Here is a 24870-nt window from a genome sequence, read left to right on the forward strand (position 1 = left end):
CGCACCACACACTAGACTACTGCAACACTGTTTTTTTGTTTTGTTTTTACCCCAGAATTCACTATTTTATTTTTTATTTAACTAGGCAAGTCAGTTAAGAACAAATTCTTATTTAAAGTGACGACCTACCAAAAGGCCTCCTGCGGGGACTGGGGCCTGGGATTAAAATAAATAAACACAACATAAATATAGGACAAAACACACATCACAACAAGAGGGACAACACTAAATAAAGAGAGACCCAAGACAACAACATAGCAAGGCAGCGACACAACATGGTACAAATATGATTATTATTACTTTAAAGATGACTATATGTGAAAACACACTAAAAGTTACATGAATTCCACTGAGAAGATGCTTCCCCTTTATAGGACATTGGTTGGCCAACAGGCACAGGTAGGTATCACGCTGGTCTGGGCGTGGCCCCATACACGACAACTGGACAAGCAAGGAGCCTTTCGCGCATGCGTGAGCTCGAAAGTGCGTTGTATAACAATTACTTGTGGCGAGCGATAAATTATGCAGGGTGTACACAATTTGTTTTAATCCCCAGACCGAAGAGGAAGAGATTTAGTTTCTCCCCTAGCGGCCATATTGTATGGACTATTGGTGGAAAAAGCAGTATTTCAACAGCAAAAGTCATTTTAAGAAGAACCTTGCCAAGACATTGGTTGGCGGTGGGATTCAGTTCAACAGCTAGCTGTCCAGCTGGTTGAGGGATTTCACAGATTGGGGATTGTGTTTTTAAGATATAGATTACTATATTTATTTTTTAGCTTGTTTATTAACAGTCGTCAAGATGAAGGACCGATTGGAACAACTTAAAGCAGTAAGTGAGGTCTGGGAAGTGTGACAGGGACACCTTTTCACAGAGCGAGACAAATGTTAGAACCTCCTGTGTGGGCCAGCATGCAAATTACAAGTGGTCTATGCAAGGAAGTGAATCATTCGACAAAATTATTTAACGTATTATTAGTGTTATTAGGCAGTTTACAAGCTATTCATCAGCCTATTCGAAACCCTATTTGGACTGCCGCTATTTGATTTGATTACATGGCTACGTAATGAATTACTTTAATTACGATTGAAAAGATGCATGAGAGATGGAAAAGAGAATCGTTTCTGGTATGGTTTTATTTTTCATCAATTTGGATATTTATACTGAACTAAAATATAAACGCAACAATTTCAAAGATTTTTACTGAGTTACAATTAATATAAGGAAATCAGTTGATTTTAAAATAAATAAATTAGTCCCTAATCTATGGATTTCACATGACTGGGCAGGGGTGCAGCCATGGGTGGGCCTGGAAGGGCATAGGTCCACCTACTTGGCAGCCAGGACCAGCCAATCAGAATACGTTTTCCCCCACAAAATTGCTTTATTAGACAGAAATACTCTGCAGTTGTGAGGTCGGTTGGACATACTGCCAAATTCTGTTGGAGGCTTATGGTAGAAAAGTGAACATTCAATTATCTGGCAACAGCTCTGGTGGACATTCCTGCTGTCAGCATGCCAATTGCATGCTTCCTCAACTTGAGACATCTGTGGCATTGTGTTGTGTGACACAACTGCACATTTTAGAGTGACCTTTTATTGTCCCCAGCACAAGGTACGCCTTTGTGATCATGCTGCTTAATCAGCTTCTTGATATGCCACACATGTCAGTTGAATGGATTATCTTGTCTAAGGGGAAATGGTCACTAACAGGGAAGCGTATGGAACATTTCTGGGATTTTTTATTTCTGCTCATGAAACAAACACAACATGTAAAGTATTGATGTTATTGTTCAGTGTCATTGCCTGTGTCTCTCTTGGGGAGATGTTGGTGTCTTGTGTGGCAGTCAGCGAGTGGGGGGTTGAGGACAAGGTAACGGGATCACGGGTGTGTCAAGTGTGCACTGTGTCCTGGCGTGCTTTGGGTATTGGAGAATGTGGCATCACGTAGTCAATTGATTTCTAATTTGGGCTGACAGTTGTAGGCTTTCATTCCCACCATTTGTTTATAATCTCCTGTAATTAAGCTGCAGTTGTAATTGACACCTATACTAATTAACAATCAGTAGTGTAATGCAAGGCGTATAGTGGTGAGATTGGTGATTGTTCAACATCTCAGATCCCTTTCCACACTCTATTAGCCTAGAACTTGTATTAGTTATTTAGACATTAACTCACTCAATGTGAAAGTCCGTAGCCTAGTTTCTAACACACAACAACCAGGATGTAAATTTCCAGTTGAAGAATGTCCGGTTAGCCTTTGGGTGAGGCGCTGCTGATCCACTCCAGCCGTGTCAGATTCTGTTACCATGGCCTTATTGGTGGAGAAATATGTGCCATGTTTAGTTTGTCAAATGGTGCCCTGAGTCGTAATCTCCCAGGTACAATGGATTTCTACTGGGAGGGTAAGTAAAGTCAAAATGGTGTGGCAGTTTGTTTAGGGACGGCCATTTACATAAAACAAGACTGACGGGAGGCCTTGAACATCTGTAGGGTTCTCTCATCTGTTTTCCTTTTAATGTTTAACTTGGTGTGGCTGTATTGTTGTGCTCGGAGCATAAAAACATCAGCTGACAGGTGCAGTAGACAGAACAGACTACAACAGGAAATGAGGGTGATAGTTTCCCTGGACACATTATATTCAGTCTGGTCTTTGTAGGAACTCTACAGCTAGATCTCCATATAGATTGCCTTCTCTGTACAGCAGTCTGACTGTACTCTAAAGACATGTTCAGACATGCATCCCTCAGGTACACAGTGACACTCAAAGTAGTTGTCTTGTCTCCCGTAGTATGGCCTTTATGCACTAGTCTCACTCCAGTGCAGTGTCGCCCTCGAGATCAGTCACAATATCCAGAGACTTATCTCTCGGGCTTCAGTCACAGTAGCCTTTGACAGCAAGGTTGCCTCTCTTACTTCAATCTCTTTCCAGTCTATCCCTCTCTCTCCACAACCTGTCATTCTCTCTCTGTGGTGTAGTAAAATTCACATTGGGAATGGTTCAGCTCTCGGAGAAGAAATGCTGATCCCAAAACAGTTATTAGGGATAGTGTAATCTAATTGGAGCCCCTGTACAACATAAGCATGATCTGTTTGTCTGGAAAGTCTTTCACGGCATTAATGTACTAGACTAGATCCAGGAAGAATATATGGTTGAGTTTAAGCATCGTAGCGGAAATACAATGTGAGGACCAATGAAACGGCTCCATTATGATGACCCTATAGATCAAGGACCAATCGAACGTATGTCTACAGACGAATGATCAGTGATGCAGTGCCGTTGTAAAGACTGTCTAGTTATTTACCCTGTTACAGGGGAAATATGCAACTAGGCGTCCCTCTAGCTACATATGCAGAATCTGAAGCCTCTAATCACAAAGGCAGGTGGAGTTGTAAATCACAAGACCGGTTTGCTGTTTATGAGTCTGGTTGTGGAAGTTTCTTATAACCGATGACTAAGGGGAGAAAGAGAGACACTCCCTCTTAACCTTGTGGTCTCGGTGTTAAACTGATGCACACGATACTCATCACAACCCTCTCTCTTTCACACATTTTATTCCCTCTCTTCCTTGTTTATGCTGAATGAGAGCGACTAAGTGAGAAGACAGGAAGGAAACGAGTGCTTAGTCTTATCTCACTGCCGCAGCACTACCACTGTGTGAAAGAGCGAGAGAGACTGTTTGTGTGTGTTTTGACAAGGCATGCGAGTGTGCCATGTCTTTACGTGTATAGTGCCAGTGTAAATCACAAGTGTGTCGATATACAGCTCTCTCTTTTTGTAAAAAAAATATATACAAATTTAAAAAAAGATCCTGGTGAACACTGTCCTTTCCAGTTTTATGATTTTAAAAACGGACTGTATTTGTTTTGTGTCCAACTTGTATGGGATGTGATTGACAGGGAAATTAACTGACTCTGAGACTTGTGAGAACTTAAGTGGCCCTGTCTTGTCTTGACTTAGACCAGGTCCCGCCTTCCCGATAGCGATTGAACTTACAGGCTGACTACACCACTCGCGTGTGCGAGCATTGCAAAATACATTTAGAAATCTATGTTATTCAATTATTGCACCCACACTGCTCGCGTGCGCCAATGAGCGTCTGCGTTGCCAAGGGCGAAAATAGAAGTCAGATCTATTTCTGACGCAGATCGCACTGCAAGTCCTGCAAGTTCTGCCTCTCCTATCTCCTCATTGGTTTATAGAAGCAGCTACCCACGTGCCATCTCCTCATTGGTTATACCCATGTGGGTGACTGATAGACGAACGAGGTCAGTGGCAGTAATGCACCTCATTTATGAAAGTTGCCAATCGCCATATAAAGTGAAGAGGAGGAAAAGTCTGGAAGGAGGAGAGATGACTAGAAAAGATTCGGTTGACCGTTTTATGTGTGGATTAATTGGCGGATTAGAGGACCAAGCTAGCTAAATTGCCATAAATATTTAATATAATTGGTTCAGAGTTTGTTTTGGTATTTTAACCTGCGTGTCGTGATCGCGTTTGGTGTGGGGGGACAAAATACATTTATGCACAATGGCGCACGCACGCAGCCGGTTTGGGTTCCGTGTTAGGCTTACGAGTGTTTTTAAGGATGTATCTTTTCTACAACGGCCGGAGATGTAACATGCGTTTTTTTTCTCTCAAAACACAGCGCAGAGAGAATGGTTGTTAAGTGTGTTGTTGGAGAATGTGTCGATATTGATGGGATTGAAAGGGCGCTGTTCTCGGATCCGCTTTCTCCAGCTCAGATGGTTATAAACTGATTGCATCTTAAGTTTCTGGATTGTGCGGATCTCTTTTTCAAGTTCTCTATTGCACCTCGCCTGAACAGGTGTGCGTTTTTCTTTCGCCTCCATCCATATCTTAACATCAAAATTATGTTACAAGACTGACGATGGATCAGTTCTAGAGCGATATTACCACCTACAGTAGCAAATATTGAGGTGGCTTATTCAAACGCTTAACCAATAAAACTGAACTAAATCACCTATTTGGCGCATTTTATGCTACACATTAAGTATATTGAGACTAATTGCAGACAGTAGCCTAAAAGTAGCAAAACTGAACTCAACTACTTTTTATATTTTAATGGAGTTCTCGGTTTTAATTTGAAGCGTTCTAGAGTTAGTTTGTATCAATTGCAAAGACATTGCCAACTTTGTATTTGTAGTGAACTTTGTATTTGTGGGCAACTTTGTTCTGAAGATCAATCAAATGTGTAAATATACATCCCTTTTTAGATCAACAGATGTCACAGTACTTATACAGAAACCCAGCCTAAAAACCCAAACAGCAAGCAATGCAGATGTAGAAGCACAGTGGTTAGGAAAAACTCCCTAGGAAGAAACCTAGAGGAACCAGGCTATGAGGGGTCGCCAGTCCTCTTCTGGCTGTGCCGGGTGGAGATTATAAAAGTACATGGCCAAGATGTTCAAACGTTCATAGATGACCAGCAGGGTGAAATAATAATAATCACAGTGGTGGTAGAGGGTGCAACAGGTCACCTCAGTAGTAAATTGGCTTTTCATAGCTGAGCATTCAGAGGTCGAGACACCAGGTGTGGTAGAGAGAAAGTGGGAGAGAGTCTAAAAAAGAGAAGGTCCGGGTCAAGGTAGCACGTCCGGTGAACTGGTCAGGGCTCCATAGCCGCAGGAAGAACAGTTGGAACTGGAGTAGCACCACAACCAGGTGGACTGGGGACAGCCAGGAGTCATCAGGCCAGGTAGTCCTGAGTCATGGTCCTAGGGAGGGAGCATACTTAAATTCATACAGGACACCAGATAAGGCAGGAGAATTACACCAGATATAATACTGACCCTAGCTCCCCCGGCATATAGACCAGGGGTTCTTAAACTTTTTAAGCCTGGGACCCAAATTAGAAAGTTTGTTTTCCTGGGACCCACGTTTATGAAAACATGCAACTATATGTAAATATCGGAACATTTCATTGCTCTTATGCAAGCCTAAAACAAATGCAATATAGACAAATAACAAATATAATAATATAAATAGCTCTTCATGTTTATTTTTGATCACACAAATGTAGAGCAGAAAACACATGCGCGCACACACAAACCTAATGAGAGGTGTGTGTGTGTGTGTGTGTGTGTGTGTGTGTGTGTGGTTGATGCTTCAACCAGCATGTCTACTTTTTGATTGTGCAACCCTGAGATCTTGCTCAGCATGGAGTCTGTGTCTGTATGCCAGAGTTGAGAACCATGACTCGCATAGGTATGTGGTGCCAAACTGTTTGCCTCAAAAAGCATCTCGCTTCAATTAGTTTATTCTAGTTCAGAATAAAAATGGTTACTTGAATTTTAACAGCAAATGTTCCAACTTACACTTGTTTTCACCAATAATTTCTACAGTAAGATGTACAGTAGGCCTAATCTTTTTCATCTTCATATGTACTGTTACTTAGGGTTGCACACAACCAAAGCAAGCTAGCAAGCTACTGCTAAACGTTAGCTATCTAGCTACAGTGGGGCAAAAAAGTATTTAGTCAGCCACCAATTGTGCAGGTTCTCCCACTTAAAAAGATGAGAGGCCTGTAATTTTCATCATAGGTACACTTCAACTATGACAGACAAAATGATTTTAAAAAATCCAGAAAATCACATTGTAGGATTTTTAATGAATTTATTTGCAAATTATGATGGAAAAAAGTAGTTAGCCTTTTAAAATGATAAACTTGGATTAGCTAATTGATCATTAGAAAACCCTTTTGCAATTATGTTAGCACAGCTGAAAACTGTTGTGCTGATTAAAGAAGCAATGAAACTGGCCACCTTTCAGACTAGTTGAGTATCTGGAAATCAGCATTTGTGGGTTCGATTACAGGCTCAAAATGGCCAGAAACAAAGAACTTTCTTCTGAAACTTGTCAGTATATTCTTGTTCTGAGAAATGAAGGCTATTCCATGCAAGAAATTGCCAAGAAACTGAAGATCTCATACAACGCTGTGTACTACTCCCTTCACAGAACCGCACAAACTGTCTCTAATCAGAATAGAAAGAGTGGGAGGCCCCGGTGCACAACTAAGCAAGAGACATTACAATAGTGTCTAGTTTGAGAAACAGACGCCTCACAAGTCCTCAACTCGCAGCTTCATTAAATAGTACCCGCAAAACACCAGTCTCAATGTCAACCGTGAGGAGGTGACTCTGGGATTCTGGCCTTCTAGGCAGAGTTCCTCTGTCCACTGTCTGTTCTTTTGCCAATCTGAATCTTTTCCTTTTTATTGGCCAGTCTGAGATATGGCTTTTTCTTTGCAACTCTACCTAGAAGGCCAGCATCCTGGAGTATAATAATAATAATAATAATAAAATAGTTTTATTGTTCTAACTCAATGTTTTATATTTTCCAGTGATTTAGGAAATGGATGTCTAATGGTATGGTGGGAGTATGCAAAATGGGTAAACTTTGAGCACTGTTGTCTCCTGAATGTTTTGGCATTTGGGTCAAAAAAAGTAACTTCCTGACCACTTCCATTGGCAAACATGTATGGAAAGTTTTTTGTTTAAATCAAAAAGGATGATGTCAAAAAGTGGAGGCTCCTCAGAGGAGGAAGGGGAAGACCATCCTACGCAGTGAATTTCAGGCTTTTTTTTCTCCATTCAGTATTGTTGTAATTGTCATTATTTCAAATACATTTTAAAATCGGCTGATTTAATCGGCATCCATTTTTTTTGGGTCCTCCCAATAATCGGTATCGGTGTTGAAAAATCATAATCGGTCGACCTCTAAACTCAATATATTCACGACACCAAATAACTGATTAAAACACATTGTTTTGCAATGGTCTACAGTAACCTCAACAGCACCCTCTGGTGTATCACTTTGGTGTAGCCGGAGGACAGTTACTTTCTGTCCTCTGGGTACATTGACTTCAATACAAAAGCTTGGAGGCTCATGGTTCTTACCCCCTTACATAGATTTACACAGTAATTATGACGACTTCCGGAGGACATCCTCCAATCTAATATCCTGTCCATCCAATCAAAGGATTAGAGAAGTAATCTAGTACTGAAAGCATACGTTACCACCAGCTAGCACAGCAGTGCATAAAGTGTGGTAAGTAGTTGACTCAAAGAGAGAAAGAGAAAATAGTTAAAGTTTTGAACTAATTTGTTAATTTAAAAAAATGGAGAAGCAGCAGAGGGGTAGGAAGGGGGGTTAGTTTACCTTTCGCTTACTTAAGTAATGCGGCTAATTTTGTATACTCAACAACCAGAGAGGAATGCTAGCTAGCTGGCTATGGCTATCCAACACCGCAAGCACAGATCAATTTTCTTTTTGGCCACATAAACATTTCACTACACCCGCAATAAATATGTGTGTGTTCCTAGCTCCAACCGTGCAGTAGTATCTAAAAATCCACAACAATACACACATCTAAAAGAATGGAATTATGAAATATCTAAATATTAGGGAAAATAATTCTGGGCAAATGTAAGGAATGACACACAAAAAAAACAAAATACTGCCAAGTTGTTTAGGAGCTAGAAGCAGAGCTGCCATGTCTGTCGGCGCCATCTTTACTGATAGAACAATGAGACAGTTATTTCACTGGCTGTATAAATGTGAAGCATCCGTTTGGTGTTTCCACTTACTACCATATATGGTAGTGCGAGGAAGCCCATTGGCCGGCAGTGGGAGAAGATGAAAGGACACTTATTTTAGCTGACATTCTGCTAATTTTCTCATCGATGAAACATTTGATCTCAATACTGTTTTCTGTTCCAAAAGCTACCATCTCTTGCGAACAGAGTGGACTAAGTTTTGTGGACTTTACCCTTTGCCAAAGTTTTTAAAAATGTAGTTGTTTAGAAGGAATGCAAAGGCGAATTGAGTTACTGCTCACGTGCACTTATGAGTAGGCGTTCCCTAACGGAAATATGCAAATAATTACTAGAATGCACCAATAGGATCTCACTAGCTTGTGCGTGGCTTTGCCCGCCACCTTGCTTGTTCTACCCACTATGACTCATTATTTCCCATTTGAAATTCTGTGCTGTGGTCTATATCTTTGTTTAGCTATGAAAATCTTTGCTGTAGCTCTTCCAAGTCTAGGGAAGCTTTCAGTTTGATTAATATATTGCCACCATGGCCTGCCGGTATAACTGCTAAACTGCTTGCTGTATACTGTACTAAGTGATTGTACAAATGATTGGTTTGTGGGTTTACTAACGCGTTAGTTCTAATTTGTTGACTAATGCGTTAATATGGTGACAACTATGTCGGCTGTGAAGGTTATGGTGTGAAGGTTTGGCTTGGAGAGGTGTTTGCACCTGGTCACAGACAGCTGTTGTGTTGTGCATTCAAGTCCACAAGCAAATACAAAAGGTGAGAGGAGGAGAGCTTGTAGATGCAAGATGGAATTATACAACCAGCAAAGTGATGAGCCTAAACCTATCGATGTTACATTGAACTGGGTGAATGGAATGTGAATGACAGTCATCCAATATGCTGTAATAGAAATAAATCCATGCTCATAAAAAAAATCTTGACCAACACTGCCACTGAATTCAAATGTTTTTTATAGTACAGAGATTGACATTCAGCAGTTAAGAAAGTTCAAGGTTGGATTGTCACGAGTTCCTGAGGCCTATAAAGCATGTTATAATTGTAAGCAGAGAAATGACATCTGGGTTGTCGTCTTTGGCCTTCGGATCGGTCCCCACGGAGAGGAAGGAAGAGGGGGGCGAATCTCTGCTCGCGCTCTCCTTTCCTGTAAAAGGATGGGGAAGCATTTGTTCTTATTTTATTCTCCCAAAACCCAGTTATATAATGCCCCAACTATTTTAGAGTGCTTGCTCTCACTCTTTTCCTCCCCATTTCCCACTCGCCATCTATCTCTCTATTCGTCTATCCACTTACCTACCCACCCACCCTGGGGTCCATAATTATTGGCACCCTTGATAAATATGAGCAAGAAAGACTGTATAAAAGAAATAATAGAAAAACTGAGCTATATTGTATGCTTCATTTTTTGGGGAAATTATATTATACTAACACAGTTGCTCAGAGAACGACATTGTATACATACAGTTGAAGTCGCAAGTTTACATACAGTTAGGTTGGAGTCATTAAAACTAGTTTTTCAACCACTCCACAAATTATAGTTTTTCAAGTCGGTTAGGACATCTACTTTCTGCGTGACACAAGTAATGTTTCCAACAATTGTTTACATATTATTTCACTTATACACTTCACTGTATCACAATTCCAATTGGGTCAGAAGTTTACATGCACTAAGTTGACTGCCTTTAAACAGCTTGAAAAATTCCAGAAAATGATGTCACTGCTTTAGAAGCTTCTGAGGCTAATTGATTTGAGTCAATTGGAGGTGTACCTGTGGATGTATTTCAAGGCCTACCTTCAAACTCGGTACCTCCTTAGGCTTGACATCATGGGAAAATCAAAAGAAATCAGCCAAGACCTCAAACCTCTAAGTCTGGTTCATCCTTGGGAGCAATTTCCAACCACCTGAAGGTACCACGTTCATCTGTACAAACAATAGTATGCAAGTATAAACACCATGGGACCACGCAGCAGTCATACCACTCAGGAAGGAGACGCGTTCTGTCTCCTAGAGATGAACGTACTTTGGTGCGAAAAGTGCAAATCAATCCCAGAACAACAGCAAAGGACCTTGTGGAGATGCTGGAGGAAACAGGTACAAAAGCGTCTATTAAACGAGTCCTATATTGACAACCTGAAAGGCCACTCAGCAAGGAAGAAGCCACTGTTCCAAAACCGCCATTAAAAAGCCAGACTATGGTTTGCAACTGCACATGGGGACAAAGATTGTACTTTTTGGAGAAATGACTCTGGTCTGATGAAACAACAATAGAACTGTTTGGCCAGAATGACCATCATATTGTTTGGAGGAAAAACAGGGAGGATTGCAAGCCGAAGAACAACATCTCAACCGTGAAGCACGGGGGTCATCATGTTGTGGGGGTGCTTTGCTGCAGGAGGGTCTGGTGCACTCCACAAAATAGATGGCATCATGAGGCAAGACAATTGTGCATATATTGAAGCAACATCTCAAGACATCAGTCAGGAAGTTAAAGCTTGGTCGCAAATGGGTCTTCCAAATGCACAATGACCCCAAGCATACTTCCAAAGTTGTGGGAAAATTGCTTAAGGACAACAATGTCAATGTATTGGAGTGGCCATTACAAAGCCCTGACCTCCATTCTATAGAAAATGTGTGGGCAGAACTGAAAAGGCGTGTGCGAGCAAGGAGGCCTTACAAACCTGACTCAGTTACACCATCTCTGTCAGGGGAAATGGGCCAAAATTCACTCAACTTATTGTGGGAAGCTTGTGGAAGGTGACCTGAAACGTTTGACCCAAGTTAAACAATTTAAAGGCAATGCTACCAAATACAATTTAGTGTATGTAAACTTCAGACCCACTGGGAATGTGATGAAAGAAATAACCTGAAATCAATCAATCATTCTCTCTACTATTATTCTGACATTTTACATTCTTAAAATAAAGTGGTGATCCTAATTGATTTAAGACAGTGAATTTTTACTTTGATTAAATGTCAGGAATTGTGAAACTGAGTTTAAATGTATTTTGCTAAGGTGTTTGTAAACTTCTGACTTCAACTGTTCCTAAGAGCCAGGTTTTTAATACTTGGCACACTCCCCTTGCGACACTGAGCCTTTTAATAAAATGTTTTCTGAGATTTTAGACCACTTTCGGCGGGATCTTAGACCAGTGTTTCCCAATCCTGGTCCTTCAGTACCTCCAACAGTACATCATTTTTTATTGTAACCCTCGACAAGCACACCTGATTAAACTGGTCAACTAATCATAAAGCCCTCAATGAGCTGAATGAAGTGTGTTTGTCCAGGGCTTCAACAAAAATGTGTACTGTTGGAGGTACTCGAGGACCAGGGTTGGGAAATACTGTCTTAGACCATTCCTCCATACAGAATATTTCCAGGTCCTTGATATCATTTTGTCTGAGGTTATGGACTGCCACCTTCAATTCAAACCATGTTTTTTTCAATGAGGTTCAAGTCCAGAGACTGAGATGGGCATTGCAAAATGTAGATTTTTTTTTTTTGTGGTCAACTAACAATTTCTTTGGATTTTATATTAGTGCTTAGGGTTATTGTCTTGCTGGAAGGCCAAGTGTCAGCCTCCTGGCAGAGGCAACCAGGTTTTTGGCTATAATGTCCTGGTACGTGGTAGTTCATGATGCCGTTGACCTTAAGGCCTCAGGACCAGTGTAAATCAAAATTGGACATTCCTGGTCTAGACTATATCCTTTCCGCCAATCAAGGCTGTGTATGTAAATATTTTTACATTTGTATCAATGCACCCACACAATCAGAATGAGCAGTTCAATGGCAAAAGGAAGCTCAAGAAAGAAATGATCAAATATATGGATTTGGAGTTAAATTGATTGCATTTAAAAATAAAAATAAAAGATGGGGGCTTTAAACCTGTTCTGTGCCCAGCTGATGATATAGCCTTGTAGTAAGTCTGTTTACGTGTTTATTTAAGCAGGAGAGGTCAGCTAAGAACTGGTTCTGTTCCCTCCTCAGCCCTGTCCTCGCCCTTCACAGTGTCAATATCTCCAAGCCTTGTGGTCTCTGTACTCATGACGTCAGTGTGTAGTGTGCATATACTGTGGATCCACTGTTTGAATACAGTACATATAATACTGATATTGCCTTCTGCTTCTCCTCTTAGACATGTGACAATGACGATGAGGAAGTGGAAATTGCTATTGACAATGCAGCTTTTATGGATGACTTTTTCTCTCAGGTGAGTTCATTTTTCCCAAGTGTGTGACTGTGTGTATGTGACTGTGTGTATGTGACTGTGTGTATGTGACTGTGTGTATGTGACTGTGTGTATGTGACTGTGTGTATGTGACTGTGTGTGACTGTGTGTATGTGACTGTGTGTATGTGACTGTGTGTATGTGACTGTGTGTATGTGACTGTGTGTATGTGACTGTGTGTATGTGACTGTGTGTATGTGACTGTGTGTATGTGACTGTGTGTATGTGACTGTGTGTGTGTGACTGTGTGTGTGACTGACTGTGTGTGTGTGTGTGTGTGTGTGTGTGTGTGTGTATGACTCTGTGTGTGTGTGTATGACTCTGTGTGTGTGTATGACTCTGTGTGTGGTGTGTGTGTGATGACTCTGTGTGTGGTGTGTGTGTGTATGACTCTGTGTGTGTGTATGACTCTGTGTGTGTGTATGACTCTGTGTGTGTGTGTGACTCTGTGTGTGTGTGTGTGTGTGACTCTGTGTGTGTGTGTGTATGACTCTGTGTGTGTATGACTGTGTGTGTGTGTGTGTATGGCTCTTTGTGTGTGTGTGTGTGTTGTGTGTGTGTGTATGACTCTGTGTGTGTGTATGACTCTGTGTGTGTGTATGACTCTGTGTGTGGTGTGTGTGTATGACTGTGTGTGTGTGTGTATGACTCTGTGTGTGTATGACTCTGTGTGTGTATGACTCTGTGTGTGTGTGATGACTCTGTGTGTGTATGACTCTGTGTGTGTGTATGACTCTGTGTGTGTATGACTGTGTGTGTGTGTGTGTGGCTCTTTGTGTGTGTGTGTGTTTGTGTGTGTGTATGACTCTGTGTGTGTGTGTATGACTCTGTGTGTGTGTGTGACTCTGTGTGTGTGTGTATGACTCTGTGTGTGTGTGACTCTGTGTGTGTGTGTATGACTCTGTGTGTGTGTGACTCTGTGTGTGTGTGTGTGACTCTGTGTGTGTGTGTGTGTGTGTGACTCTGTGTGTGTGTGTGTGTGTGTGACTCTGTGTGTGTGTCTGTGTGTATGACTCTGTGTGTGTGACTCTGTGTGTGTGTGTGTGTGACTGTGTGTGTGTGTGTGATGACTCTGTGTGTGTGTGTGTGTGTGTGTGTGTGTGTGTGTGTGACTCTGTGTGTGTGTGTGTGTATGACTCTGTGTGTGTGTGTATGACTCTGTGTGTGTATGACTCTGTGTGTGTGTATGACTGTGTGTGTGTGTGTGTATGGCTCTTTGTGTGTGTGTGTGTGTGTTTGTGTAGTGTGCATATACGTGTATGACTCTGTGTGACTCTGTGTGTGTGTGTATGACTCTGTGTGTGTGTGTATGACTCTGTGTGTGTATGACTCTGTGTGTGTATGACTCTGTGTGTGTGTATGACTCTGTGTGTGTGTGTATGACTCTGTGTGTGTGTGTGTGTGTGTATGACTGTGTGTGTGTGTGTATGACTGTGTGTGTGTGTGTGTGGCTCTTTGTGTGTGTGTGTGTGTGTGTGTGTGACTTGTGTGTGTTTGTGTAGTGTGCATGTACGTGTATGACTCTGTGTGACTCTGTGTGTGTGTGACTCTGTGTGTGTGTGTATGACTCTGTGTGTGTGTGTATGACTCTGTGAGTGTGTGTGTGTGTGTGTGTGTGGCTCTTTGTGTGTGTGTGTGTTTGTGTAGTGTGCATATACGTGTATGACTCTGTGTGACTCTGTGTGTGTGTGTGTATGACTCTGTGTGTGTATGACTCTGTGTGTGTGTGTGCTGTGTGTGTGTGTGTGTGTGTGTATGTGTGTGTGTGTGTGTGTGTGTCTGTGTGTGTGTGTGTGTATGACTCTGTGTGTGTGTGTATGACTCTGTGTGTGTATGACTCTGTGTGTGTGTGTATGACTCTGTGTGTGTGTGTATGACTCTGTGTGTGTGTGTGTATGGCTCTTTGTGTGTGTGTGTGTGTTTGTGTAGTGTGCATATACGTGTATGACTCTGTGTGACTCTGTGTGTGTGTGTGACTCTGTGTGTGTGTGTGACTCTGTGTGTGTGTGACTCTGTGTGTGTGTGTGTATGACTCTGTGTGTGTGTATGACTCTGTGTGTGTGTGTACTGACTCTGTGTGTGTGTGTGTGTGTATGACTCTGTGTGTGTGTGTGTGTATGACTCTGTGTGTGTGTGTGACTGTGTGTGTGTGTGTGTGTGTATGGCTCTTTGTGTGTGTGTGTGTGTGTGTAGTGTGCATATATGTGTATGACTCTGTGTGACTCTGTGTGTGTGTATGACTCTGTGTGTGTGTGTGTGTGTGTGTGTGTGTGTGTGTATGACTCTGTGTGTGTGTATGACTCTGTGTGTATGACTCTGTGTGTGTATGACTCTGTGTGTGTGTGTGTGTGTATGACTCTGTGTGTGTGTGTGTGTGTGTGTGTGTGTGTGTGACTCTGTGTGCTGTGTGTGTGTGTGTATGACTCTGTGTGTGTGTGTGTATGACTCTGTGTGTGTGTGTGTATGACTCTGTGTGTGTGTGTGTATGACTCTGTGTGTGTCTGTGTGTGTATGACTCTGTGTGTGTTTGTGTGACTCTGTGTGTGTATGACTCTGTGTGTGTGTGTGTGTGTGTGTGACTCTGTGTGTGTGTGTGTGTGTGTGTATGGCTCTTTGTGTGTGTGTGTTTGTGTGTGTGTGTATGACTCTGTGTGTGTGTGTGTGTGTATGACTCTGTGTGACTCTGTGTGTGTGTATGACTCTGTGTGTGTGTATGACTCTGTGTGTGTGTGTGTATGACTGTGTGTGTGTGTGTGTATGACTGTGTGTGTGTGTGTATGACTCTGTGTGTGTGTGTGTGTGTGTATGACTCTGTGTGTGTGTGTATGACTCTGTGTGTGTGTGTGTATGACTCTGTGTGTGTGTGTGTGACTCTGTGTGTGTGTGTGTATGACTCTGTGTGTGTGTGTGTGTATGACTCTGTGTGTGTGTGTATGACTGTGTGTGTGTGTGTGACTCTGTGTGTGTGTGTGTGTGTGTATGACTGTGTGTGTGTGTGTATGACTGTGTGTGTGTATGACTCTGTGTGTGTGTATGACTCTGTGTGTGTGTGTGTGTGACTCTCTGTGTGTGTGTGTGTAACTCTCTGTGTGTGTGTATGACTCTCTGTGTGTGTGTGTATGACTCTGTGTGTGTGTGTATGACTCTGTGTGTGTGTGTATGACTCTGTGTGTGTGTGTGTGACTCTGTGTGTGTGTGTGTGTGACTCTGTGTGTGTGTGTATGACTGTGTGTGTGTGTGTGACTGTGTGTGTGTATGACTCTGTGTGTGTGTGTCTGTGTGTGTGTGTGTATGACTCTGTGTGTGTGTGTGTGTGTGTGTGACTCTCTGTGTGTGTGTATGACTCTCTGTGTGTGTGTGTATGACTCTGTGTGTGTATGACTGACTGTGTGACTCTGTGTGTGTCTGTGTGTGTGTATGACTGTGTGTGTATGACTGTGTGTGTGTATGACTCTGTGTGTGTGACTCTGTGTGTGACTCTGTGTGTGTGTGTGTGTGACTCTGTGTGTGTGTGATGACTGTGTGTGTGTGTGTGACTGTGTGTGTGTGTGTATGACTGTGTGTGTGTGTATGACTGTGTGTGACTGTGTGTGTGTATGACTCTGTGTGTGTGTGTATGACTCTGTGTGTGTGTGTATGACTCTGTGTGTGTGTGTATGACTCTGTGTGTGTGTGTATGACTCTGTGTGTGTGTGTGTGTGTGACTCTGTGTGTGTGTGTGACTCTGTGTGTGTGTGTGTGTGTGACTCTGTGTGTGTGTGTGACTCTGTGTGTGTGTGTGTGTGTGTGTGTATGACTGTGTGTGTGTGTGTGTGTATGACTCTGTGTGTGTGTGTGTGTGTGTATGACTCTGTGTGTGTGTATGACTCTGTGTGTGTGTGTGATGACTCTGTGTGTGTGTGACTCTGTGTGTGTGTGACTGTGTGTGTGTATGTATGACTGTGTGTGTGTGTATGACTCTGTGTGTGTGTGTGTGTATGACTCTGTGTGTGTGTGTGTGTGACTCTGTGTGTGTGTGTGTGTGTATGACCCTGTGTGTGTATGACTCTGTGTGTGTGTGTGTATGACTCTGTGTGTGTGTGTGTGACTGACTCTGTGTGTGTGTGTGTGTGTGTGATGACTCTGTGTGTGTGTGTGTGTGTGACTCTGTGTGTGTGTGTGTGTGTGACTCTGTGTGTGTGTGTGTGTGTGTGTGTGTGTGTGTGACTCTGTGTGTGTGTGTGTGACTCTGTGTGTGTGTGTGTGTGACTCTGTGTGTGTGTGTATGACTCTGTGTGTGTGTGTGACTCTGTGTGTGTGTGACTCTGTGTGTGTGTGTATGACTCTGTGTGTGTGTGTATGACTCTGTGTGTATGACTCTGTGTGTGTGTGTGTGACTCTGTGTGACTGTGTGTGTGTGTGTATGACTCTGTGTGTGTATGACTCTGTGTGTGTATGACTCTGTGTGTGTGTGTGTGTATGACTCTGTGTGTATGACTGTGTGTGTATGACTCTGTGTGTGTGTGTGTGTGACTCTGTGTGTGTGTGTGTATGACTCTGTGTCTGTGTGTGTATGACTCTGTGTGTGTGTGTGTGTATGACTCTGTGTGTGTGTGTGTGACTCTGTGTGTGTGTGTGTATGACTCTGTGTGTATGACTCTGTGTGTGTATGACTCTGTGTGTGTGTGTGACTCTGTGTGTGTGTGTGTGTGTGTGACTCTGTGTGTGTATGACTCTGTGTGTGTATGACTCTGTGTGTGTGTGTGTGACTCTGTGTGTGTATGACTCTGTGTGTGTGACTCTGTGTGTGTGTGTGACTCTGTGTGTGTGTGTGTGTGTGTGTATGACTCTGTGTGTGTGTGTGTGTGACTCTGTGTGTGTGTGTGTGTGACTCTGTGTGTGTGTGACTGTGTGACTGTGTGTGTGTGTGTGACTCTGTGTGTGTGTGACTCTGTGTGTGTGTGTGTGTGACTCTGTGTGTGTGTGTGTGTGACTCTGTGTGTGTGTGTGTGTGTGTGACTGTGTTTGTGACTGTGTGTGTGTGTGTGTGACTGTGTGTGTGTGACTGTGTGTGTGTGACTCTGTGTGTGACTGTGTGTGTGTGTGTGACTGACTCTGTGTGTTGTGTGTGTGTGTGTGACTCTGTGTGTGTGTGTTTGACTCTGTGTGTGTGTGTGTGTATGACTCTGTGTGTGTGACTCTGTGTGTGTGTGTATGACTCTGTGTGTGTATGACTCTGTGTGTGTGACTCTGTGTGTGTGTGTGTGTGACTCTGTGTGTGTGTGTGTGTGACTCTGTGTGTGTGTGTATGACTCTGTGTGTGTGTGACTCTGTGTGTGTGTGTATGACTCTGTGTGTGTGTGTGACTCTGTGTGTGTGTGTATGACTCTGTGTGTGTGTGTGTGTGTGTGACTCTGTGTGTGTGTGTGTGTGACTGTGTGTGTGTGTGTTGTGACTGTGTGTGTGTGTGTGTGTGTGTGTGTGTGTGACTCTGTGTGTGTGTGACTCTGTGTGTGTGTGTGTGTGTGACTCTGTGTACTGTGTGTGTGTGTGACTCTGTGTGTATGTGTGTGTGATGTGTGTGTGTGTGACTCTGTGTATGTGTGTGTGACTCTGTGTATGTGTGTGTGTGTGTGTGTGTGACTCTGTGTGTGTGTGTGTGTGTGTGTGACTCTGTGTGTGTATGACTCTGTGTGTGTGTGTGTGTATGACTCTGTGTGTGTGTGTGTATGACTCTGTGTGTGTGTGTGTGTGTGTGTGTATGACTGTGTGTGTGTGTGTGTGTGTGTATGACTCTGTGTGTGTGTGTGTGTGTGTGTGTGACTGTGTGTGTGTGACTCTTGTGTCTGTGTGTGTGTGTGAATCTGTGTGTGTGACTCTGTGTGTGTGTGTGTATGACTCTGTGTGTGTGTGTGTGTGTGTGTGACTGTGTGTGTGTGTGACTCTGTGTGTGTGTGTGTGTGTGTGTGTGTGTGTGTGTGTGTGTATGACTGTGTGTGTGACTCTGTGTGTGTGTGTGACTGTGTGTGTGTGTGTATGACTCTGTGTGTGTGTGTGTGTATGACTCTGTGTGTGAATCTGTGTGTGTGACTCTGTGTGTGTGTATGACTATGTGTGTGTGTGTGTGTGTGACTGTGTGTGTGTGTGTGTGTGACTCTGTGTGTGTGTGTGTGTGTGTGTGTGTGTGTGTGTGACTTTGTGTGTGTGTGTACTCTGTGTGTGTGTGACTCTGTGTGTGTGTGTGTGTGTGTGTGTGTGTACTCTGTGTGTGTGTGTGACTGTGTGTGTGTGACTGTGTGTGTGTGTGTGTGTGTGACTCTGTGTGTGTGTGTATGACTCTGTGTGTGTCTGTGTGTGTGTGTGTGTGTGTGTACTCTGTGTGTGTGTGTGTGTGACTCTGTGTGTGTGTGTGATGACTCTGTGTGTGTGTGTGTGTGTGTGTGTGTGTGTGTATGACTCTGTGTGTGTGTGTGTGTGACTGTGTGTGTGTGTACTCTGTGTGTGTGTGTATGACTCTGTGTGTGTGTGTGTGTGTGTGACTCTGTGTGTGTGTGTGTGTATGACTCTGTGTGTGTGTGTGTATGACTCTGTGTGTGTGTGTGTGTGTGTGTGTATGACTCTGTGTGTGTGTGTGTGTGACTCTGTGTGTGTGTGTGACTCTGTGTGTGTGTGTATGACTCTGTGTGTGTGTGTATGACTCTGTGTGTGTGTGTGTGTGTGTGTGTGTGACTCTGTGTGTGTGTGTGTGTGACTCTGTGTGTGTGTGTGACTCTGTGTGTGTGTGTGTGTGTATGACTGTGTGTGTGTGTGTGTGTATGACTCTGTGTGTGTGTGTATGACTCTGTGTGACTCTGTGTGTGTGTGTGTGACTCTGTGTGTGTGTGACTCTGTGTGTGTGTGTGTGTATGACTCTGTGTGTGTGTGTGTGTGACTCTGTGTGTGTGTGACTCTGTGTGTGTGTGTGACTGTGTGTGTGTGTGACTCTGTGTGTGTGTGTGTATGACTCTGTGTGTGTGTGTGTGTGTTTAACTGTGTGTTTCTCTCTGTTTTCAGATTGACGACATCAGGATCAGCATTGATAAGATTGATGAGAATGTGTCTGAAGTCAAGAAGCTCTACTCGGTCATCCTGTCTGCCCCCACATCAGACCAGAGTAAAACATACTGCCTCGGCTCCCTCCCTTCCCTCTGTCTTTGTTGCCTGTTACTGTCAGTGTGTGTTTTTTAAAATTGGTATTATTTGCGTTTTTTACTTCAGAAACACAGGATGACTTGGAGGCTGTCACCAACAACATCAAGAAGATGGCTAACAACGCCCGGAACAAACTCAAAAGTGAGTCCCTCACACATGATACGGCACAAACAGACTAAATGCTGATTGGTTAATACGGGTATGGGTGAGTACTGATGTTGATTGATTCTCAGCCATCGAGAGGGATCTGGCGTCTGAGGAAGAGGAAAGGATTTCAGCCGACATGCGGATACGCAAATCACAGGTCAGCCTCCGAAAGTTCTCATCGAAGCCTTTACCTGACCCTGTGCCAAACCATCAATGTGACCATAGAAATGAATACCAAACCATTGGATTGTTGCGGCTTGTGACCCTGTCCTGTCCTCCCAGCATGCAGTGCTGTCCAGGAAGTTTGTGGAAGTGATGACCAAGTACAATGAGGCCCAGGTGGACTTCAGGGAGAGGAGTAAAGGACGCATCCGGAGACAGCTAGAGATCAGTGAGTTACAGTCTTAGTTTTATATACACACAAATGGACCAAAATGTGTGTTATAATACTGAAATGATCCTCGTGTTTCTCAGCTGGAAAAGCCACGACAGATGAGGAGCTGGAAGAGATGTTAGAGGGGGGAAACTCTGCTGTCTTCACTTCAGGGGTAAGAAAGTGTGTGTGTGTGTGTGTGTGTGTGTGTGTGCGCGCATGCCAACTAACCACCTCCTCTCTTTAGATCATGGACTCTGGGATCTCGAAGCAAGCTCTCAGTGAGATCGAGGCGCGACACAAAGACATTGTGCGTCTGGAGAGCAGCATCAAAGAGCTGCATGACATGTTCGTAGACATCGCCATGCTGGTGGAGAGCCAGGTACACGTCTCGTCCTCCGATCCGTCTATTCAGTCATTAATTGATTCCTCCATCCACTATTTCATATCAGCATTTTTAAACCCTACTGTCCTACTGTCTTTGTTTCTGTCTCGTTTGCGTCCTCGTTCCCTGTCTGTCATCTGTTTTTCCTTTCTCTTTTCCAGTACCCTCTTCCCTTTCTCCTTCCGCAGTGCTTTTTTCCTCTCCATGCTTTGGGACAGAAGTTCCCTGTTTGTGTGTGTCTATCCATCCATCCATCTGTCTCCCTCCCATCACTCATTCATCTTCAGTAGGAGTCTACATTCTCAGTCACATTTGATTCAACATCTTAGTAGCCTACAGTGGTCTGTGAATCACTAAAGCCACATTGGAATCCACCCAACCCCATACGGTAGTCCCCACACAACTACATATAATCTCTGTAACACCTGTATCTCATTGGTTGTCCTATGCTTTCCGAGGGAAAGCCGTGTGCGAGGTAAGCACCGTCTTTCTTTCTAATATAATCCTCTTTGTCACGTTTTTGTCTCTGGTGTATTCAGTTAGCGTGCAAAGTTTTATTTGTTCTATATCTGTATACTCACTGTGTGTGTGTGTTTCAGGGTGACATAGTGAACAATATAGAGGTGCAAGTGTCTAAAGCTGTGGACCACATAGTAGTGGCTAAGACTGAGACCAAGAAAGCCATCCAGTACCAGAGCAAAGCACGCAAGGTACTGCACCCCGTCCATCAGCTAGAACCGCTATCTGCCTGAACCTAACCAACTGTGCTACTGTCCCTGTTTCTAAGAAGATTCTATGCGGTTAGCCTGAGCTGTGCTCTTAAGGAGCCTATCGTTATTCCTTATGTTCCAAGTACCTTACAGGTTATTTGCCGGGGTAGACTGGCTCTGGCAGCCAAAACAGCCAAATACTCCATCTAAAGAGGTATCGTTTCTTTATTGCGCCACAGTTCTAGAAACATAAACCCCTTTCATATCACGCCAAAAATAATTTCACCAATGCAAAATATACACTACTGATTTAACCTGCTTTAACACAGTTGCAGCCAACGGTATTCTTGCATTCTTCCTCCGTTACAGGTTTTCAGAGCATGCCAGATAGCTAATTAGGACAGGTAGTCCCTCTGTCTTCTGTCCGTCTCTCTCTCTCTCTTTTCTTTCCATTCCTCTGCACGTCTCTTTCCTGCAATGTCCTGCCCTCTGCCAGGGTGGAATAATTGACAGAATTGAAAGCAACATGGACCAATCGGTGGGCTTTGTAGAGTGGGCGGTAGCTGACCCTAAGAAAGCCTCCAAGTTTCAGCAGGATGCCCGTCGTGTGAGTGGCTATAGAAACGCCCTTGTCCCGCCCCCTGGCCCCTGCTCCGTTGACCAGCCTCTATTGGCCTGACATCCTGGTTCCCAACGATCCACATCCTAAACCTTGAATCATCCTCCTCCAGATCTGGACCAATAGGAAAGAGGAGATGGATATATATATATATATATATATATATATATATATATATATAGTACACTTCTCTGGTCGTTCTCCATCTCGTTCTTTTGTATTTTCCACTTCCTTTCTAGCTGTATATAATCTCCTTCTTTCAACAGTAACTACAGTTTTATGTATTTCATCCAGTTATTTATGATCACTTTATGTAACATTTAGCTCTGAGTCATGCATGTGTTTTAGGCTGTTTGAAAAGAGATGTTGTCGCTTTGTCCAGGAATACGTGGTGAAAAGTAGACATGACCCTTTCTCTACATAGTGTTGATTGTAGTCAGGGCTTGATAATCATCTTTTCCACCCTACAGGGGAAAAAAAGTGTTAATACTGGTTACTGCTGTTTGGGAGTGGTCACGATAGTGAACACCGATTTTTCTCAACAGAGAACATTTTGTAAAAGTGGTTAAACAGACACTTAATTGTTTCCCACAGAAAAGGGTGATCATATTGGTGATTCTGATTATCGTGCTCGCCATAGTGGCTCTGATTATTGGGTTGTCGGTGGGATTGAGTAAGAAGAATTGATGGAAGGTGTCTGAATAAGAGTTGTGTAAAGGGTGAGTAAAGCAGGGGGTGGACTCTGGGGTGTCACAATGGGGTGCAGTGCGGGTGGATCTGGAAATTTGGCTGTTTCCATTTTCCTTGGACTGTCTCTGGGTGCGTGGTGTGAAGGTATTTAAATGTTTAGGCGTTCATGCTCCTTGGCCTATTTATGAGGTGTGTTGGCGCTATCTCTGGGTGTACTGCATGTCTTATCTGAACTTCCTTCGAAGCATTTCACAAGTGCACTTGGTAAGGGTTATGGTCCATAGAAATAGCATTATGTATCTCTATGGCTGTGTCACTGGTTGGCACTGTGTGTGTCAGTCTCCCAATGGTGTCTTTGGGCTCTGTGTGAATGTGTGGGGTAGTATATGTGGGTCTATGTTTCTCATTGGGGTCTTTGGGCTTTGTAGTGTGGCCTGTTTGACTGTAAGTGATGACTCACTGTGTTATGATGGGCGGGAATGTCACTTGCTGTCAATCGCTGACTCGTATCAGCCAATAGAAGCTCTGCATCAAAGAGCCCCCGGTTGATCAGAATTGCCTGATGATTGACAGTGCATGATATTCCCTTCCATGTTCAGAGCTTCATTTCCCTTGGTAATTCTGTCTGTGTATCACCGCCGCATTTATTACCGTAAGTACTGATGTGTTTGTTCTCCCATGTTTGTTTTTTCTCTCCCTCTGTAGAAGACAATCATTATAGCAGTGGTCTGTACTGTGCTTGCTGTCCTCATCCTCGCCATCATCCTATCACAGACAGTAGGGTAATAGAGGGACCACAGCCTCCAACCATCTTCATAATCACTCCATTTTGCCCTCCTCCAGCTGTAACGGCAAAGAGGGGGATGTAGACTCAACCGATCACTTCCATTGCCCTGGGATCCTCCCCCTCTCTTACTGTATGTCTGACCAATAGAAAAAGGCCCAGCTGATGGGACTGGCTGGTGTCTTCCCTGAGGTGGCTGAGAGGATGAACATCAGCTGGGAGAGAAACTAGAGGACCAAAACTGAGACTGTTTATGAGCCTCTGATAATGCCAATAAAAAGGGAATCTTAAGTAATGTATATCCTTATCCTCACACAACTAAATGGACACCATGCAACACTTCAATGACATTCTCTGAACTGCTTTCTATGTATCCAGTAATGTGATTGATCTTGATCCACACTGAAGGGAATCCATGACACGTCTCTCTCATTACAAAAAAACATTGACTTAATGTATCCCTGCCACCACCCGTGCCTTATTGTCTTGCCATGATGACCCTCCAAGCTGAAAGGTAGCCAGCCAGCCACAGCCTCCTCCAGCCCACAGAGGAATGTTGACCTCACCATATCACATGATATGTACTGAGGATGGAAACCAGTGGATTTCACTTCAATCTATGTTGAGCAATGTGCATGTGTTTGATGCCGCTTGAATAGTGTTTTTAAAACTCCTAAAGCACACCTAACCTCTAAGCATTTGGGTGAGATATGAGTCTAACATCTGATTTGCGCCTAAGCCTTTTTTTTTGTTGCTGTCTGTCCAATTTTAAATTAATTTCCATACCTCAGACACGGTGCCCAATGGCAAGGCTTTAAATGAGACAAGATCTCAGTTACGTACTTGTGTCCCCTCTCCTTCTCAAAACCAATTGGAGGAGAAGGTCCGTGGGAAGGAACTTCTGGCTTTCTCATCCAATGGGTTTTGAGGAGGGAGGGAAGACACGTGGAGTATGTAATTGAGGTCATCCCTGAGGGTCTGGATATTTCAAGACCGTTTTAAATGTAATAGAACTTCACTGTAGTATTATGGTGGATGCCAGAGATTTTAATGATGGAATAAAATGTTTAAAAAATATATTTTGGTTAAGACTGCTGGTGTTGTGGTTCATGCTGCGTTGTGCAATACTGAGTTGACAGACTTGGCACATCTGAATGATGGGAGTGGAGTGGCTTCTGTC

The 24870-nt window shown here is 43.4% G+C and overlaps 1 protein-coding gene across 5 annotated transcripts; it reads left to right on the forward strand.

Moving 5' to 3' along the window:
* Nucleotides 1–463: 463 nt before the first annotated feature.
* On the forward strand, nucleotides 464–24509 carry LOC112256251 (syntaxin-3). 5 transcript variants are annotated; one of them, XM_024429354.2, is made up of 11 exons: nucleotides 469–832; nucleotides 12720–12794; nucleotides 19845–19944; nucleotides 20049–20123; nucleotides 20216–20286; nucleotides 20412–20520; nucleotides 20604–20677; nucleotides 20750–20884; nucleotides 21487–21597; nucleotides 22811–22935; nucleotides 23612–24509. In XM_024429354.2, the coding sequence occupies exons 1-10, from the start codon at nucleotides 803–805 to the stop codon at nucleotides 22901–22903; spliced, it is 873 nt and encodes a 290-aa protein (XP_024285122.1). In that variant the 5' UTR covers nucleotides 469–802; the 3' UTR covers nucleotides 22904–22935; nucleotides 23612–24509. The 5 variants fall into 5 exon arrangements, 4 of the variants coding, with proteins under 4 accessions (XP_024285123.1, XP_024285120.1, XP_024285122.1 ...); XM_024429355.2 differs by lacking the exon at nucleotides 22811–22935 and having other exon boundaries at nucleotides 464–832; XR_002954383.2 differs by lacking the exons at nucleotides 22811–22935; nucleotides 23612–24509 and having other exon boundaries at nucleotides 466–832; nucleotides 20750–21362; nucleotides 21487–21596.
* Nucleotides 24510–24870: the final 361 nt, after the last annotated feature.

The sequence above is a fragment of the Oncorhynchus tshawytscha genome, linkage group LG08, assembly GCF_018296145.1.
Source record: "Oncorhynchus tshawytscha isolate Ot180627B linkage group LG08, Otsh_v2.0, whole genome shotgun sequence".
Classification (NCBI taxonomy): Eukaryota; Metazoa; Chordata; class Actinopteri; order Salmoniformes; family Salmonidae; genus Oncorhynchus; species Oncorhynchus tshawytscha.